Raw genomic sequence first — 16,465 nt, 5'->3', positions numbered from 1 at the left:
GTGTAAGCTGGCACATTCCTTTAATGTGGCTTTTTCAGAAGCAGTGTTTCATCTTGTTTATTTGTCATTTTTGAGACTTGTTAACCATGCAGCCCCAGCTTTACTGACAGCAGGAACATACATTACAATATCTCTCTTAATTAGATAGTGAATTATTGTCTATGTGTTTGCTGATTACTGTTTTTCTGGTGGAGAAGAAGGGAGGATTAGCAGTGATGAACTGCAGTCTCTTTTCTGCAGAGGAAGACAAACTCATCAGCGTAACACCCAACGGAGAAGAGGAAGTCAAGAGGGGAAAAAGTTGTTCTGTTAATTTCCTCTGAAATATGGCTCAGTGGTCATCATTTCATTATCATTATCATCATTTCAGACATGATTTCCTCACTTATTATTTTTCTACCATGTACCTAAACCTATTTGAATATGGAATATGAACAAAAAGGAAAATGTGGGATTATTTGCATCACTTGTTTCATAGAAGGTTATACAGATGTGTCCATGCAGAAATGTTTTGAACACGATGTGCAGTCTCAATCTGTAAAAATGTTCAACCCTCTCCTGTCTGGCTTCAGTCAGTGTCCATGATAACTGATCAGCACCTTCAAATGTGCTGAGCCACACTGTTAACTATCAGCTGACCTGCTGCCTCATGCGTGCAAGGTTATTGTCGTCTTTATGGCCTCTTTCAGTTTGTCTGAGGTCATTATCTTAGTCATGGTGTGTGAGTGAGAGTGTGTTTGTGTGTATGTGTACCTAGCAGGTGATGTCATGCATATGAAACAATGGCAGAGCTGTCAGAAGACAGAGTAGAGATAAGAGCCGGATCTGTGTGAGGACTGACAATGAGGTGGTGGTTCAATAAAACAGCTTGCGAGATGTTTCTGCAGTGTTTGTACAACTGTCTTCTCCCTGTTTAATGTACGTAAGAATGAAAGTCCATGTTTTCAAACACATAACCCTTTTTAAGACGCTAGGTTCAGCATTTTTAAAGCAGCATTAACAGCTTTTTGAGCACAAGGGAATGAAGACAACAAGATTACGTTGATTTTATTTGGGTTTCATTACCTTGAATAACAGACTTGGACTAATGTCTGTTTTTGTTTAGTTTTGAGGCACTTTTGTATTATTAAGTGCGAAGTTGGATACAACATTAGACCTTAAGAAAAACCTAGAAAAAGTCTCCCTGTCGTAATTACAACTTGGATTTTGATTTGAACACTATTTATTTAAAGCGGTAATTATGGTATCTCCAATATGACATGAAGGCGGCATGTTAAAGACACACTATGTAGCTTTACTGAACAGCGACCACTGGCCACAAGTTGCAGTTAAAACTGCAAAATTGCTAAATACACAGTGTGACAGCAGTACAAGAAGAGAAGAGTCAAGAAGTCAGTGAACACACTTAGTCTCTTACACATCAGTATCCACCTAAATTTTGCCAAGATTAGCTCACATTAGCATCATACCAGACCAAGAAAGGATTTATTGTAGTGTATTGAATTGGGGAATGGTGCATTATCATTTCTGGTTTTCATTTCTAAGATGAAGAATGTGTTATTTCTTCCCTCAAAAGTTATAGTCTCACTGTAAGTACCGTATGCACTACGCAATTTCATTTCCGGTTAGCTTCAGCTCCTGAATCGCTGTGGCTTGTCAGACATACGACTCTCTTCGGCAGACTATCGTATACTTTTTGTCCTCATCGTGTGGTGCCGAGCTGAAAGCTGCTGCTGACAGTTCTGTATAAAGGAATCATGGATAATTACTGGGATTTAAAAGGAGTGAAGGCAAAAACAGTGAGCTGAAAGCAGCTGGAAACTGCCCTGAGCTGCAGAAAATGATGCAGCTTTTGCAACACTGCTGATCAACAGATTTCCCAATAAATCTGGCAAAGAAGAGCCAACCATGGCAATAATTAAATTGGTGTATTCTTAATATGCTTATGTGTTAAAATAGGCATAGATGTGATGCATTAAAGTTCACATCTTAAAATATCAGGATGTTTGTTTTAATTCTGTTTTTTGTTTTAATCCTTGCTTTAATCCCTGTTTTGGAACTTATGTACTCGCAGTTTTTACTTTGTAAAATGACTCAAATTGCACAGTAACTGCAAGACAGTGTTTTTAATTTCCCCCCCAGCTGCCCTTTGTGCTGTGAAACACAAGCTTTCCTACAAAGTTTCCTGTACGCTCTGTGAATGCCTTCCTCTGTTTGAGTCATTATGTCAATGTGTTCCATACAAGCGCCACTAAACTGACAAGAGAACACTGTATTCCTATTTACTTTCTTTCTTACACTGTACTTTAAATAATCAGGAATCATGGTGCATCAGCAGCAGTGGTCAGTATCACTCAGTAGTTAGCATTCGGTGCAGCAGAGATGTAAAATGTCACCGTCTCTCTCCACAGAGTATGTATTCAGCCTTGCCCGGTCTGCTGGACGGGAATCCATTCTCAGAGAGCGGTCAGCTGCGAGTGCCTGATGGACTGAGCGGCATCCTGGAGGTGCTGAAGGAGGCAATGAAGCTTCTCACTGCCTTCCAGGTCCATCCAGACATCTCATTACAACTCTGTGCCTACCTGTTCTTCTTCATCAATGCATCGCTGTTCAATGCCCTCATGGAGAGAGGTAAGACTACAGCTCATTATTAAGAAACCTGTCAGACCTGATTTTACTTTTGTTGTAGCCAGGCTCCATGGATGGTAGTGTGAAAGTTTGTGAAAACTTTCATGGCCCCAAGAGGAGTCTTTAATGTTCATTTGATTTTTCCTGTAGCGCCACCATGAGGCCGATATTTGTGGTAACTTAGTTGATTTTAGTGCTTTATCTAGCACCATCATTCAAATTTCATAATCATGATTTTTAAATGTCCAGTACTTTGTATGACCACGTACAAAAAGCATTAATTTCATAAGAAGTGATGTACGTCTTCACTAATTTCCATCTCACTGGTTACTGAATGCGAAATCTGTGTTCCCCAGGATCTGTCGCTGGGTTCTACCAGTGGTCCAGAGGTGTTCAGATCCGAGCCAACCTGGACCTGCTGATGGACTGGATCCAGAGTATCGGTCTGGGCGATCTGGCTACCGAGTTCTTCCAGAAGCTTTCTGCTGCTGTCAATCTGCTGGCCACACCCAAAGAAACCCTCCTGCAGGTCAGAGGACATCCGTTTCTCCTTTCCTGTTTGTCTGTTCATGGGCGGGTGTAGCCCCCAGAGTCGAGTCATGTCTGCGTCAGCCTGAATGTTTCCATTGTCTCAAAGGTGTCAGTACAACATTAGTTATGTGTTTTTATATAGTAGGTGCCAAACTTTCCATCTTTGGGAAATCTGAACCTCACGTAACCCTTCATACTGCGGTCCTACTCTTTTCTAAAGCTTGTTATTGTTGCCAAACATCATGATAATCATGATCTAGTAATGCCATAAAAGCTGACAAGCCTGTGGAAGCCTGTTATTTTATGGTTATAGTAGCCTTGAGAATAGATGCACTTAAACTCCCATGGTGGCATTGACACTGAACAGATATGAGGAAATACCCTGCAGAAACAGAGTAAGTGTAAATACACTAAAATACTAAACACATGATGTCATGGTGCCTGTGAAGGTTTGGCCATCACTTATCTAACTTAAAATCATATGGACCTGAGTGTATCCTTTTAACCAGAGTATGTGTGACATGCGAACTCAGATGGCATTTTAATGCTCAAAGGCACAGAAATACATTAGAGTAATGGTGTGTTAAAGCCTTTCATACCCTCTGTTTCAGTGTATGTTACATAATCACTCACACAATACTGTACATCATTAGAACAACAGCTTTATATTTGCTTTTACCTGCTTTAAGTCTTTGCTGTGCGGTGGTAGCTTGCCAACTTAACATTTAATCCCTCCTTAAGTACACCGCTCTCTTAGTTACCCATTCAAATCTTGTTTACACTTTGTTCCTCAGAAGGAAGCTGAGCTCTCACTTGGCTTGGTATTAAAGATGAGTCATAAAAGGAAACCGCCACATAAAATTACTCAGGTATGGCAGATAAGGAACAAAGATGGAACAAAAGGTTAAAAATACAAACCTCTTCCTGATTCACAGGTTTGTTGTACCTGGAAAGATAATGAGGTGGATGCTGCTGAGTGTTTTGGTGGTGACGTAGCCATGTGCTACTGTTGCTTTCATAAAAAATGCTGTTTTAATCTACTATATATTACCGCCTAGCTCTATATGTTATATGCAGTATAACTGTATACTGTAAACCAAAGGTAAGGTTAGTTAAGGACAGAAAGACATTGGTATGGATGAGGCGATGATTGGTTTAGAGTTTATATTTACATGTTCTTGTGCAATATTTTCCCGAAAGGTCTTTAAATATCTTCATGCAGAACAGTAGTTCCCAACCTTTTTTAACCGGACAACCTTATCACATGACCTCAACTCCCCCTTTATCTGCACCACTCAAATGTTCTTATGTTCTTATAACGGATTAACACTAACCCTAACTGGGTGTAGTTCACACACTACATTGCATAAAACAAGCATATAACCATTTATCTATAATCAACAACTGAAGCTGTTTATCCATTACTTTTAGCTAACAATTGTAACTGTGTATCCATCACCTTTATATAACATTTTCAACTGTTTCTCCATCACATTTATCAGTTTCAAGTTTTTTCATTAGTTTTAGCAAACTACTGTATGCCAAAACTGTCATTTTTTTACTTTACATAACTATTTAAACATCTGCTTGCTTGCTAACTAATTTTCACACATGGCCACTTTCTTAACTGTTAATGTGTTTCCGCTGTCTCCGGCATTTAGGCATCTTACTGGTTAAAGATAATTCAATTTGTAATCCCATGTGGCTTTTTATTTTCCTCCTTAACACAAATATGTCAATGAATTTACTTAAATTGAGCTCAGTTGATTTAGATAAGTACCCCTGGTTGGGAATCAGGGGTATGGAAGACAGTTTCTATGATTGACAATATGATTTAAGATACTTCAGCTGGCTAAAGTTGATATGATCCTGTGCTGTGTCATTGGGATCGACTAACTGCATCTGTTGTATGAGGCCTTATTTTACTCTCGGAGGTTGACACCTGTGTTCAGTGTATGACTCAGAGTCGTGGTGCCGGCTTGAAACATCGCTGGGGCACAAACACGGCACCAGCCCACCCGTGACACAGCTGTTGAAGGCTGCGTCCTGTCTGTTCATAGGATTGGATGGTTGCTAGGAAGCTGGTGGTTTTATGTATTCCTGCCCTGGCATGAGGTCACGTTTGTGGGTGCCGCAACAGAGCACACACCCTCCACAGATTTTTAGTTTTCCATCTGGAGTTCTGGGCTTTTAAGAACTGAAGTGGCTCACTGGCAGAGCTGTAAATTACACTGGAGGATGTGGCGTCGTTTGTTTTGCCAGCAGTCATAGAGAACACAACTTCTGAGGATTTATTTTAGGAGAATATAGTTGCCAAACATTAAATCTCAGACAAAACAAGCAGGGACGTTTTTACATTTCTGCTGTTTATAAGCAGCTTTCAAACTTCACCTTCTGTTGAGCTCAGAGTGGCGTCTGTGTTATAAGAGAAGGGCAGGGACACAACAACATTTAACTTATGGTTTCTGTTGTGGCCCCGGAATGTCTGGGAAAAGTCTCACTTCCACCAATTCAGACAGACTGAATGAACGATGTAATGTTTGTAATGTTTGTGCTGAAATAATCACATGAATGTCGCTGCCAAATGACTCACCTGTTTCCTTAGATACTTTCTGTAGTCATCTGAAGATCAAGTGTTATCTTTCTCAAGTGTACCTGAGTGAGAGCTGCTGCAAGGAGACGGTCATATTTCATGTTAAGGACATTCACTGCAACCTGAGAGGTGGAGAAATAATGATTGATTTAATTTCCTGTGCTGCACAGAACAAGAACGAGACATCTGGTCCTGGGATGACAGGGACAAAAACTATTTACTCAGTCATATAATTGGTTTAAAATACTTTGCATGCAAATGAGAGAGCAGCAATAACTTTGTTTCCTTATGTGGAAACAAACATGATGGGAAAATACTTGTTTCTCCCACTCTGTCATTCTCACAATGACTACAAAGTGCTTTTGTAGCTCCTTCTTAAGATCAAACCAACAGTGGATCACTTTTACAATCCTGCACTTAAAAATTAAGGTTTTTATAATAAATTTGCTTCACGTCTTCTCAAAGTTCTGTGTGTATGTTGTCGTTTTATATCTTTCCAGGCGTCCTGGGCTTCTCTCAGGACTGAGTTTGCTGCCCTGAACCCAGCTCAGCTTCACCACATGCTGAGGGAGTACAGCTCTGGTAAAGCCTGTCCCACTGGATGGACCCCATCACCGGATGATGTTGAGGACGCTGTCAGGACAGGTGAGTGCCACAGACCGTCCCAAAGATGAAACGTTTAATCATCAGAAACACAGTCAATGATTTCTATTAGTCATTTTTCAACCCAAAATTCGCTGGTTCCAGCTTTTCATTGTGAATTTCGCATTTTTAGATTTTAGATTCCTGATGAAGTAAACAATAACAGTAAACAACAGTAAAGAATTAATTGATTTATTGAAAGAATAATTGCCAATAATGAGAATAACAGCTAGTTGCAGCTTGAGACCCATCTATCTCTCTTTCTGGATAGAATCATTATAGCATCTGCATGGATTTGAATAAGATAACAATATACTCTAAATAGAAAATAAATGATTAGTCACCATTAGCTCTGACAGTGTAAAACATGTAGACAATTACATGTGCAAAACTTTTTAGTTTCAGTTTTTATGAAAAGAAATATATATTTACATTATGAAAGTACCTTCTGCACAGTTTTCTGTTTTTCTATTCCTGAAAGCTTTTTCTGAGCTGTCCTGGCCACAAGACGAGTGTGTTTACTGTAAACTGCAGTAACCAGACTCCTCTTCCAGCAGAGTTCAGAACAAGCTATTGTGTAGCTTGCATGTTCAAACTTGACAGTGGGCATGCTTGACTGCACACGACGTCATGATAAAAACACAACTCAACAAGTATAACAACCTGAGCTGTTTTAAAAAAGATATTATGAAGTAAAAACTCACATAAATAAATTGCTAAAATTTATAAATGAACCAGTAAATAGTAAAATAATTGAAGAAATTATTAAACCTCCGACAATTTGTTCATGTTCATTTACTGAATAATGTCTTTATTTATATAATATTGAAAGAACTTGGGACTCCATAGATATGAGGATGAAAATAATTTTGAACTTTAATTTATAGTTTACTCCTTTAAAAAATAGATTTTTTCACAAAAAATCACTATGCTCAACTTCATGTTGTAGTTACAACTAGAAGTACACCGCACACCGTACGTGGAAGCCTCGGCCTCAGTCTGTGTTTACCTCTGCAGTAATCCTGTCCTGTCAGTCTGTCTCCACCAATCAGCTTCAGCTATGTCTCAAATCCACCTTTCACAGCAGGGCAGCCGCCACCACGCTCTCACCTGTTTTCACCTGTCAGATTGACTGCACCCCGCTGTGTAAAACACTATCCACTAAACAGTGGCATCAGTCAGGTGTTGACCCAAATGCAGCAGCTTTACTTAAAGTTACAAGGTTGAATTTGATTAGAAAGCTGTAATGAAGTTCGGGTTATTGTGATGGATCATGGCAGGCCTTTCTCTCTTCCTGCAGGCGACATCCTGGAGAGTTTCGACAATCACCCGCCGCTCATCCTGCCCAGCAGCACGTTTCACCTGGAGCTGGGGAAACCCATCGTGGAGCCTGCTCTGTTTGAACAGCTCAGTCATCTGCAGGAGTTCATACGCCGGCTCCCCCTCAGTGAAACCCAAGATGATGTGGAGGAACAGGTAACAAGCTCTCTGACCCTAGAGCTCATTAACACAACGAGAAGCCGGTGGCAGTCAGGAAATGAGACACCTTGATGTTTCTACATCTGTTATTGATTGACTTTATATTCCTCAGACTCAGACTCTCAAGGGGACAACCAAAGACAGCCAGTCTGCGACCTCACCTTCCGTCAGAGTCTTCCAGGATCCTGCCCATCAGGTGGTCTGTGACCCGGTTACCTGCCTCTCCCCTGAGACAGACCTCGACCGTACCTCCCCTGCAGAGCCGACTCAGGCCCGAGGATCTCATGGTGACCTGAGCAGCTGTGAGGCAGTCCTGACCCAGAAGCTGAAGAGTCTGGAGCTGCAGAACACCCTCCCAGGACAGGCTGACCTGGTCTACCACAAGAGCCTGGCACTGGACCCGTCCTGCCTGCTGACGCCACCCAATACCCCGCAGGGTATGGAGCTGGCCGAGCTGGAGGCGGATTTGCAGGAGGGTGCCCGCCAGCAAAAGAAAGGTAACTTAAAAACAATCAAAAAAGTTAATTAAGCACATTATAGTTTTTTTCCAATTATAATCAAAAAAGTTCCATCAAAATCCATACTTCATTGCTTGGGTGTGAAAGGTAAAGGTGTGAAATACTTCCCCTCTCAGAAGGATGAGCAGGCAGAGACCTGCTGCTGACAGACGGCTCTCAGGTAATGAAACAGAGCCTCAGGCGGCCATCATGGAAGTCACATCGTCTTTTAGGTCAATATGAGCTGTATTTTGCTGTGTTTCTGTAGCATTGAGCTAAATGCTAACATCATGCTAACATGCTCAAAAATGACAAAGCTACCATGCTGATGTTGACAGTTTGGCAGATATTTGGTCGTCATCAGTTTTGCTGCAAAAGTCATAGGATCACCAAATCAATAGGATTCATTCATCATCTGGGGATCATTAATGTTTCTACATAATCACATGAACATCCAGCATTTGTTGAGATATTTCAGTGGGGACCAAAGTGTTGGACGGACAGACATTGCCATTCCTAGAGCCACACAGCTAGCACGGCTAAAAATCACCTGATAAATCAACAATGAAAATAGTCCTAGTGTATACCTTTGAAAACATATTAAATATCAGAGTTTACATTTTAAATAAACATGCCTGACAGTTTTAGGTCACTGAACTCAGGACTTTGGAAAACTCCTGGGTGAAGGTAGGAAACTTAGTTTGCGAAGACATGTAGACAGGAAAAACTGAGTGTTTGGCTCATGACATTAGGGTGTGTGCTGTTGTCTCCTTGTTTACATGAGGAGATTTTGTGCATTGGCAAATGTGACCAAATAGTGTTGTTGCTAACCTTGCTAACAAGCTAGAGACCCCGCTGCCAACGTTGCTGGTTCAGGACAAGACCTAGCTGCAAAATTCCAAATCCTACAATGGCGAAGGCGTGATACAGTGTTCGGTCCTCTTAATAGCAGGTAGCCTACAAGTAATATATTTTATTCAGGCTTCTTATTGGCCAACATGGATTTAGGTTAAGTTTTATATAGTCGTCTTCTGGTTTGGCATGCTCATGACTCCAACCCCGCTTTAAGAGAATGTAGGTGTGAACTAGAATAAACCACGCTACCAACACACATGATGACAAACCTACAGCATCTCAAAGGGTCATTCATGGCTTCACTTACACGCAGCAGGTTTTGATTCACATGACTCACAGCTCTGTCACTGAGAATATGACCACTTCGCTTCTAACCTTGTCCCCTGTTAATAACGCCTGGAATGAGGTCACCTCCTCTGACTGACAACATCTATTAAGGAAAGTATTTAGTGACTTGACCTCATGGACCGGCTGTATATTTGTCCCTGGAGGTTCCAGGTCCACATGAAGGCGCCCCCAACATAAAAGAGGTGAAGCGCCTCAGCCCTCCCTTCATCTTTTACTCGCTCTGCAGGTCAAGAATTTCAAGTGGAAAGGCTGTGCAGGGTGGGTTCAACGTGCAGGAAAGAGTGCTTCCTCTCCCACCCCTATTGTTTTTGGACGCCTCTGTCATGAGGTCATCTGTAGGAGTGAGGGGGAGTCAGCATGAGAGTGGACTACTTCAGTTTTAAGCTGAAATTTGAACTCTGCTTCTTCTTCTTCTGAACTAAAATGATTTCACAAATATCTGTGGAAACAAACTGAATCACGCTAATAGCAACAACCAGAAAGTCTATGCAACAGAGCACCTCGCAGTCACAGTTTATGGTCCCATTTTGGACCCATCATGCTGTTAAGTTTGTATTTCACTGAGAAAATGGAAGCTAGTTAGCCTAGCTTCTTAATATTAGTGTTGATTGGATCTAGCTTTTTCCCCTTAACTTCATTCGGAGAAACGAGACATTAAGAACACGTTTTGACATTTAAGAGGATGTTTTGACATTTGACATAAACATGAAAAGGAGAGCATGTGTCAATTGTTTATCAGCCTTCAAGAGGAAATTATGTCAGTTTCCTGTTTCATATGTTGTCAGTGTGAGCCAAAAATTCACACCTCTGGATAACATGAATGAAGGGGGCTGTTATCACTGCCAAAACATAAGTAAAACTTGATCCAATAGGTGCACAGGTCTAAAGAAACATTAAAGATATACTTTATATGCTGATTTCTTTTATGTGGTGGATTCAGGAGAGAGGGGCCTGGTTGGTCCAGATGCTCTCTGCCTCCCCTCAGATCTGAACCAGACCTTCAGAAACACTTCTCGTCACATGTGATTGTGTTTGAATTTAAGAGGTTCAACCTGTGTTAATGCGCTGCCTCGCAGACCCCCCACTGTGGTTGTGTGCTGTTACTAAAAGGGTTTAAGCAGAAGGATTTTGTTGATCTTAATCAGATGCCTTTACTCTCATTGGTTACTTGATGTATTATGTTTTCTCTGTTCGTTGCTTTGATAAAAGTCATTTGTTTAAAGGCTTTGAGGATTACATTGAACCTAAACCATCTGGCACCATCTCTGTATGAATGTCTGTCCTAATTAGCAATAGTTTAATACTTCCTCAAGATGCACAGTTTATACTATTATTACATAGAGTTTAGTAGATTAACTGATTAGCTGGTAGAAAATTAATCTGCAGCTATTTTCCTCTTTTCCTTGTCTACACCATAGTAAATTTCATGTTTTGACGAGCTTTTGCGTTTTCCCCTGATTTCTAATGCTTTATAGACTTAACTATTAATCAAATAATGAAGAAAATAATCATCTTATTGATTAAAGGAAATTAAACACTATAAACATAAGAGCAGGAAAACTGTGGCCTTTGTTTGTGCCTCATGAGTAATTGATTTTTTAACCAATGATTTTTTCAGCTATTGCAGTAAATCAATCTTTTTTTTTTTTACACAAATTGATCTGTCATGAAAATCACATTCATATCATGGATTAAGTTAAGGAAATGTCCCGATGAGAACTCTGTATATCATCCCACCATGCAGAGCCGTACCTTGGCCCCCAGTATATCTACCTCTGTGGTTTTGGCTAACGGCTCATGTTATTTTGAAAGTTTGGTAATCCTTTAATCTGGCCCCAAGAATTACAGAGAGGTGGTGATGTCAGGAGAGAAAAGAGCAGTGGCCGATCTGTCATGGGAATTTACAGTTGGGTTGGTGCGTGGAATCTTAATCGGGAGCGGCATTGTTCTGGGCAGGTCCTGCGTGGGGGGCAGACAGGCTGCATGTTGGGAAAAGGCGGGGGGAAAGCAGGGGGAGCAGGAGATGCAGGGGTGGGAACAGGGTTTTTTGGGAATGCTACTGTTGCTGTATTAGTGTTGTGACAGGACGTCCCACATGAGCCAGACGAAGACAGGAAGTCCCCGTTACAGCAACGCATCACACTAACCTGTCCACATTCAGTTCCCAGCGCTCCGGCTAACAGGTCTGATCTCATGCAGCTCAGCAGATCATTTAAGGCTTTCAACACATCATCTAATATTTGTCTATTGTCCTGTTAAAAAAGAAAAACAGGTCAATCAAGTCATTAAGGTGGATAATTTTAAGTGTATAAAAATATTCATTGAGATTAGTGACAGAGTAAGACTTGGTGGCCCTGTCTTCAGAGGACAGGACATGGAGCTTCTGGAGGCTGGACACTGCTGGTGGTGGAGGAAACCTGCAGGTGGTTCAAGTCCAAGGAGTTAAATCTCCCTGGAAGGAGGAGGAGCAGGAAGAAAGAGCAGAAATTCAATGTTAAAGGCATAAGATGAGCTGAGACAAGCTCATCCTGACTGAACTTTTCTCCAAACATAGTTTACCAAACTCATAATCTGATATTTTTAACATGTAGTTTTAATACAGGCTAACCAGGTTTGGGAGTTGTGAAAAGCAGTGGTCCAGCACTCTTCTGGTTCCAGATCCAGCAGGACCTGTCTGTTATTTGACTTTGTTTTAATGTTTTCTCCTTCTGTCTGTCCAGCCAGTGGATGTGCAGAGTGGAAGACAGAGAATGTGGAAGAAGAAGAAGACAGAGAGGAAGTATTCACGGTGGAGCTCCACAGAGGACCTCATGGTCTCGGCCTGGCGCTCGTGGATGGAACGGTATGAGGACTTCTTCATTCTTCCTCCTCCAACACACATCCTCTCCTTCTTATTCTCCTTCTTTTCAGAAGTACAAGTAGAGTAAAATGAATTTGACAGGCCAGCTCTTATCTGGATTGTCTCAAATCAGCTTTTCTGTTTTCACACAATTTAATCAGGACACAGAAAAAAATGTGGTGTAGCTGCTCAGATCCCATGTTGAAGACTAATCAGATCAGACTGTGAACTGCAGGGATTTTAACTCAACAGACTGAAACTACACATCTAATCCCACTAAATGTTCTTTCTGACTGATGAGGAGCTCTGCAGTCCAGTCTCTCATGGACGAGAGCTGATGGCACTGTGATGTATGTTCATGAGAAGGCAGCTCATCAGTTAACAAAAGCTTAATGATGACCACATATTACAACCTTTATACACTATCTGAGCACAGATATTTGGATATTTAAAATACATATTAAATACAGTATATATAAAATATGTCAAATGCAGAATTAGTTGGTCCACAGAAACTATTTTGATCATGATCAATTGTAAAAATGTCAAATGTTTCAGCATCTCAAATCTGAATAATTGCTCTTTTTTTAGCTTTCATGATAGTAAACTGAATATATCTTTTGTTGGTTTTTGGTATTTCCTAACTTTTTATTGACTAAATGGCAATTTATTAGAGAAAACAATTTGCAGATTATTCAGTAATGAATTTCACATTCTCTATAAATTATGTAATTTATGAATACCTGACAGACATTTTATTTTAAGTTCCATAACAGATATAATAAGGTAAGTGAATTTTACTATGCAGTTTATAGAACAATAAACTATAATTATATTCCAACTATGATTTGTTAACCATAACAAATTAAGCACAATTTGTTAAGGTTAACAAGTACAACCAGTCTGATGTACTGGTCAGTGAGTAGTTGGGGTTGAGGGGCCACCCAGAGTTAGCCCTCAGGTCCAGTGACCCTCCAGTCACAAGCCAGCTTCTCTAACCAAATAAAAACACAGTATTTAATACTGTATGTTATGTATTTGTTCATAAACCAAATTTTTGGACAACTTAGTGATGGCGGTAGATGAAAGGTCCGAAGATCACCACTTTTTAAGATTCCTCCTCTGTGGACCATGAGTATTTGTAGAAAATTTCATGGCAGTCCGTCCAGTAGTTAGTTATTTCAGTCTGGTGGTGGAGCGACCGTCAGTCACTCTGGTAGCATGACTGAAAATAAAGATTTCAGCGTTCATACCGGCTGTGTGTCACTGTAATGCCTCTATCGCGGTCGGTAATCTTTTACTTTGCTGTTTTATCGTCATACAGAAAACACAGCTGAGGATGAGCGGCATTTACGTGAAGTCGGTGGTTCCCGACTCTCCTGCAGCTCACTGTCAGAAACTGAGAACGGGCGATCGTGTCCTGGCTGTTAATGGCATCAGCCTGGTCGGGATGGAGTATAACATGTAAGTAATGAAGTACACACAGTACACGGCCTGATCTCCTCTGCCTGTCACTGTGTGCTTACAGCTCGTTGTCTGTGTTTTCATCTCAGTGGAAGAGAACTGATTCGATCATCGGGAGACTCGCTCAGACTGCTGGTGGCCAAGATCGACCCAAAGACGAGCAACAAGGGCTCGGCTACGACTAAATGCTGAAGGGGGAGCTGTGGTGGACAATGAAGTGCAATTGGGAATACCGGAGGATGTTTGGTTCATCCTTCCTGAGACATCCAAAGTCAGTATGTCTGACCAAAGGAAAACACACTTCCTGCTTCTCCTCTCAAACTTATGAAGTAGAGCTGTTTTCTGCTTAAAGAGCATTGAGACAATCAACCCAAGCAACGAGGCTGACTCATTGTGCTCATCAGTGCAGACTGTGGGCATTTTCTGGCAGACGGATGGTTTTTAAAAGCTCATTTTGCTATCCCAGCTTCTTTCAGGCCTATAAACAAACTGTCAGGCTGTGCTCCTCATATACTCATAAACCATGAGGGTTCAGCGGTGAGGAAAATAGCTGAAACATCCATTTGAGTGTCTGAGTACTCAGTATTCTGTCTGAAGAACACCACCGAGCTGCTCCAGGACCAAGACCTGATTCGTTTCTGGCATTAACTGGAATTATTGGGAAATTATGGCTTTTGTGGCTATTTTCAAAACTGTGAAACCGCACATTTTACACTGCAAAACCTCCATCTCACTGTCATTTGTTAGGGAGTCATGAAATCACATTTCTTTGCACAAGTAAAAAAAAAAATCCAATGCAAATGTATTTGTTAACATTCTGTCTTTTGAACACATTTATATAACATTTCCAAAACGAGGAAAACAAGCAGAGTTATCTGAACCTACTGGGAGATGTTTTCTTGAGGCTGGATGGAAGAAGACTTTCATGACTTTCTTTGCGTTTTAGCAGTTTGGCATTTTCACTGCGGCCTTTGCAGCCTCGTACAGTCTTTCCATTGTAACATTTCCATTTTTATATTGCATGATAGGCTGTACATGAAAAGTTTCACCCTGTTGCAACAGCAGGTCGAGTGTGGTTAACAATAAATGTCCATGTTAAACAACAGGAATCTTCGCCAGGTAAAAAGCTCTTAATCTGCGATTTATGTGTTTTTTTGTGCTTTTAAACAAGCTGAAGCATAACACGGTTGCCTATAAAGTGGCTATAATCAATATCAGTCAGATATTTCCCTCAGGAGTTTTTGGAGACCAAAAACTAAAAGAGACAAACTTCGATTTGTCAGGTGGAGACAAATACGACAAATGAATGATAGTGTTGGACTGCAGGTTCAAACTCCTCAGCTTCAAAAACCCTCATAAAATAACGCCAAACATATTCTGTTACAACTAAAAGAACACTCCTCTGTGTCGGTTTGTCAGTTCTATTTACTTTGTTTTATTGCATCAACATTCACACAAATATGTACAGAGCATAGTAGTACAGTTAGTATACAGCAGCTAAATTAAAGGAAAAGTTCAACATTTTGGGAAATAGTTTGATGAGAAGATTGATACCACTCTCATGGCTGTCTCTTAAATATACAGCCAGTTAGATTAGCTTAGCATAAAGACTGGAAACAGAGGGAAACAGCCTGCCTGCTTCAAAATGTACCTACCAGCACCTATAAAGCTCGCTCGTAATGAACCTCTAATTAATTCTGTGTTGTCTCTTTCCAGTCTTTATGTTAAGCTAAGCTAACCATTTGCTGGCTATAGAAAGCCAGCAAGAAAGTAAAGAAGTGTATTTCCCAAAAAGTCAAAGCAGATATGTTTAAATATGTTTAACACTGTAGAATGACATACTGCTGCTGCAGCCCTCATCTGAAGTCTGTCTGTGTTTTCATCCCAAATGTAAACAGTGTTTAAGTTCAAGTATATGGACACAAAAAGTATTCAGTTTTGTAATATTTATATTGCGCAGTATTTTTGAAACTATGGAATAAAAAATATTTTGACTTTGAAAATGCTGCACTTTTGTTAGTGTTACACTCTGGATGCTTTCTGGTTATTGTGTCTTCTCTTGTACTGTGTGTGAGTGTGTGTGTGTGTGTGTGTGTGTCAGTGGCTGAACAAATGAAGCAGCAGCAGTTTTGGAGTGAATTAACTCTGCAGCTGGAATCTGAAAGTCTGGCAGGGTGGAGCAGCAGGGAAGCTGCTGGGTGTGGCGGCTGCATGGCACGCTTTAGCGGCTGCCACCAGCAGCTGTTTATAGCTGCACTGTGGTTTCCACCAGCCAAGCACTTTCCACTGACTCCAACACAAGCTCCACAGCTCAGCCGCTGTAGCCCCCTGAGGCCACCATTAAAACCCAGTTTTATATCGGTATGAACATTTGAACACGTTGCACCCTGTTTTCTAAATGTGAACACACATCTGAGAGTATAATTAGTGTAAACAGGCCCAGAGGTGCTGAGTGTGACTCTCCCCTGCAGCTTTCTGTCAGAAAACATTCCTCATTGTTCAACTTTATGTTCTTTCACTGCAGGTTTTCAATGCTCAGGCCTTAATTGTTGGTTATCATTGGTGGAAAGTAACTGAGTACATATACTC

At 40.8% G+C, this 16,465-nt stretch overlaps 1 protein-coding gene across 1 annotated transcript in view; it reads left to right on the top strand.

The window, feature by feature from the left end:
• The window catches only part of si:ch73-281f12.4 (RA_Radil_like and Myo5p-like_CBD_Rasip1 domain-containing protein), a 29,277-nt gene extending 13,404 nt beyond the window's left edge, over nt 1-15,873 (top strand). Inside the window, exons 9-16 of the mRNA XM_041957763.1 lie at nt 2,412-2,631; nt 2,985-3,157; nt 6,253-6,397; nt 7,695-7,870; nt 7,986-8,370; nt 12,294-12,415; nt 13,737-13,876; nt 13,966-15,873. Of these exons, the coding sequence (XP_041813697.1) occupies nt 2,412-2,631; nt 2,985-3,157; nt 6,253-6,397; nt 7,695-7,870; nt 7,986-8,370; nt 12,294-12,415; nt 13,737-13,876; nt 13,966-14,068 (1,464 nt within the window). The 3' untranslated portion in view covers nt 14,069-15,873. The remainder of the gene's footprint in view (nt 1-2,411; nt 2,632-2,984; nt 3,158-6,252; nt 6,398-7,694; nt 7,871-7,985; nt 8,371-12,293; nt 12,416-13,736; nt 13,877-13,965) is intronic.
• The last annotated feature ends 592 nt before the right edge of the window (nt 15,874-16,465 follow it).

Source organism: Chelmon rostratus, chromosome 17, assembly GCF_017976325.1.
Source record: "Chelmon rostratus isolate fCheRos1 chromosome 17, fCheRos1.pri, whole genome shotgun sequence".
NCBI classification, from domain to species: Eukaryota; Metazoa; Chordata; class Actinopteri; order Chaetodontiformes; family Chaetodontidae; genus Chelmon; species Chelmon rostratus.
The sequence above is the reverse complement of the archived record's forward strand: the minus strand, read 5'-3'. Positions and strand labels throughout refer to the sequence as shown.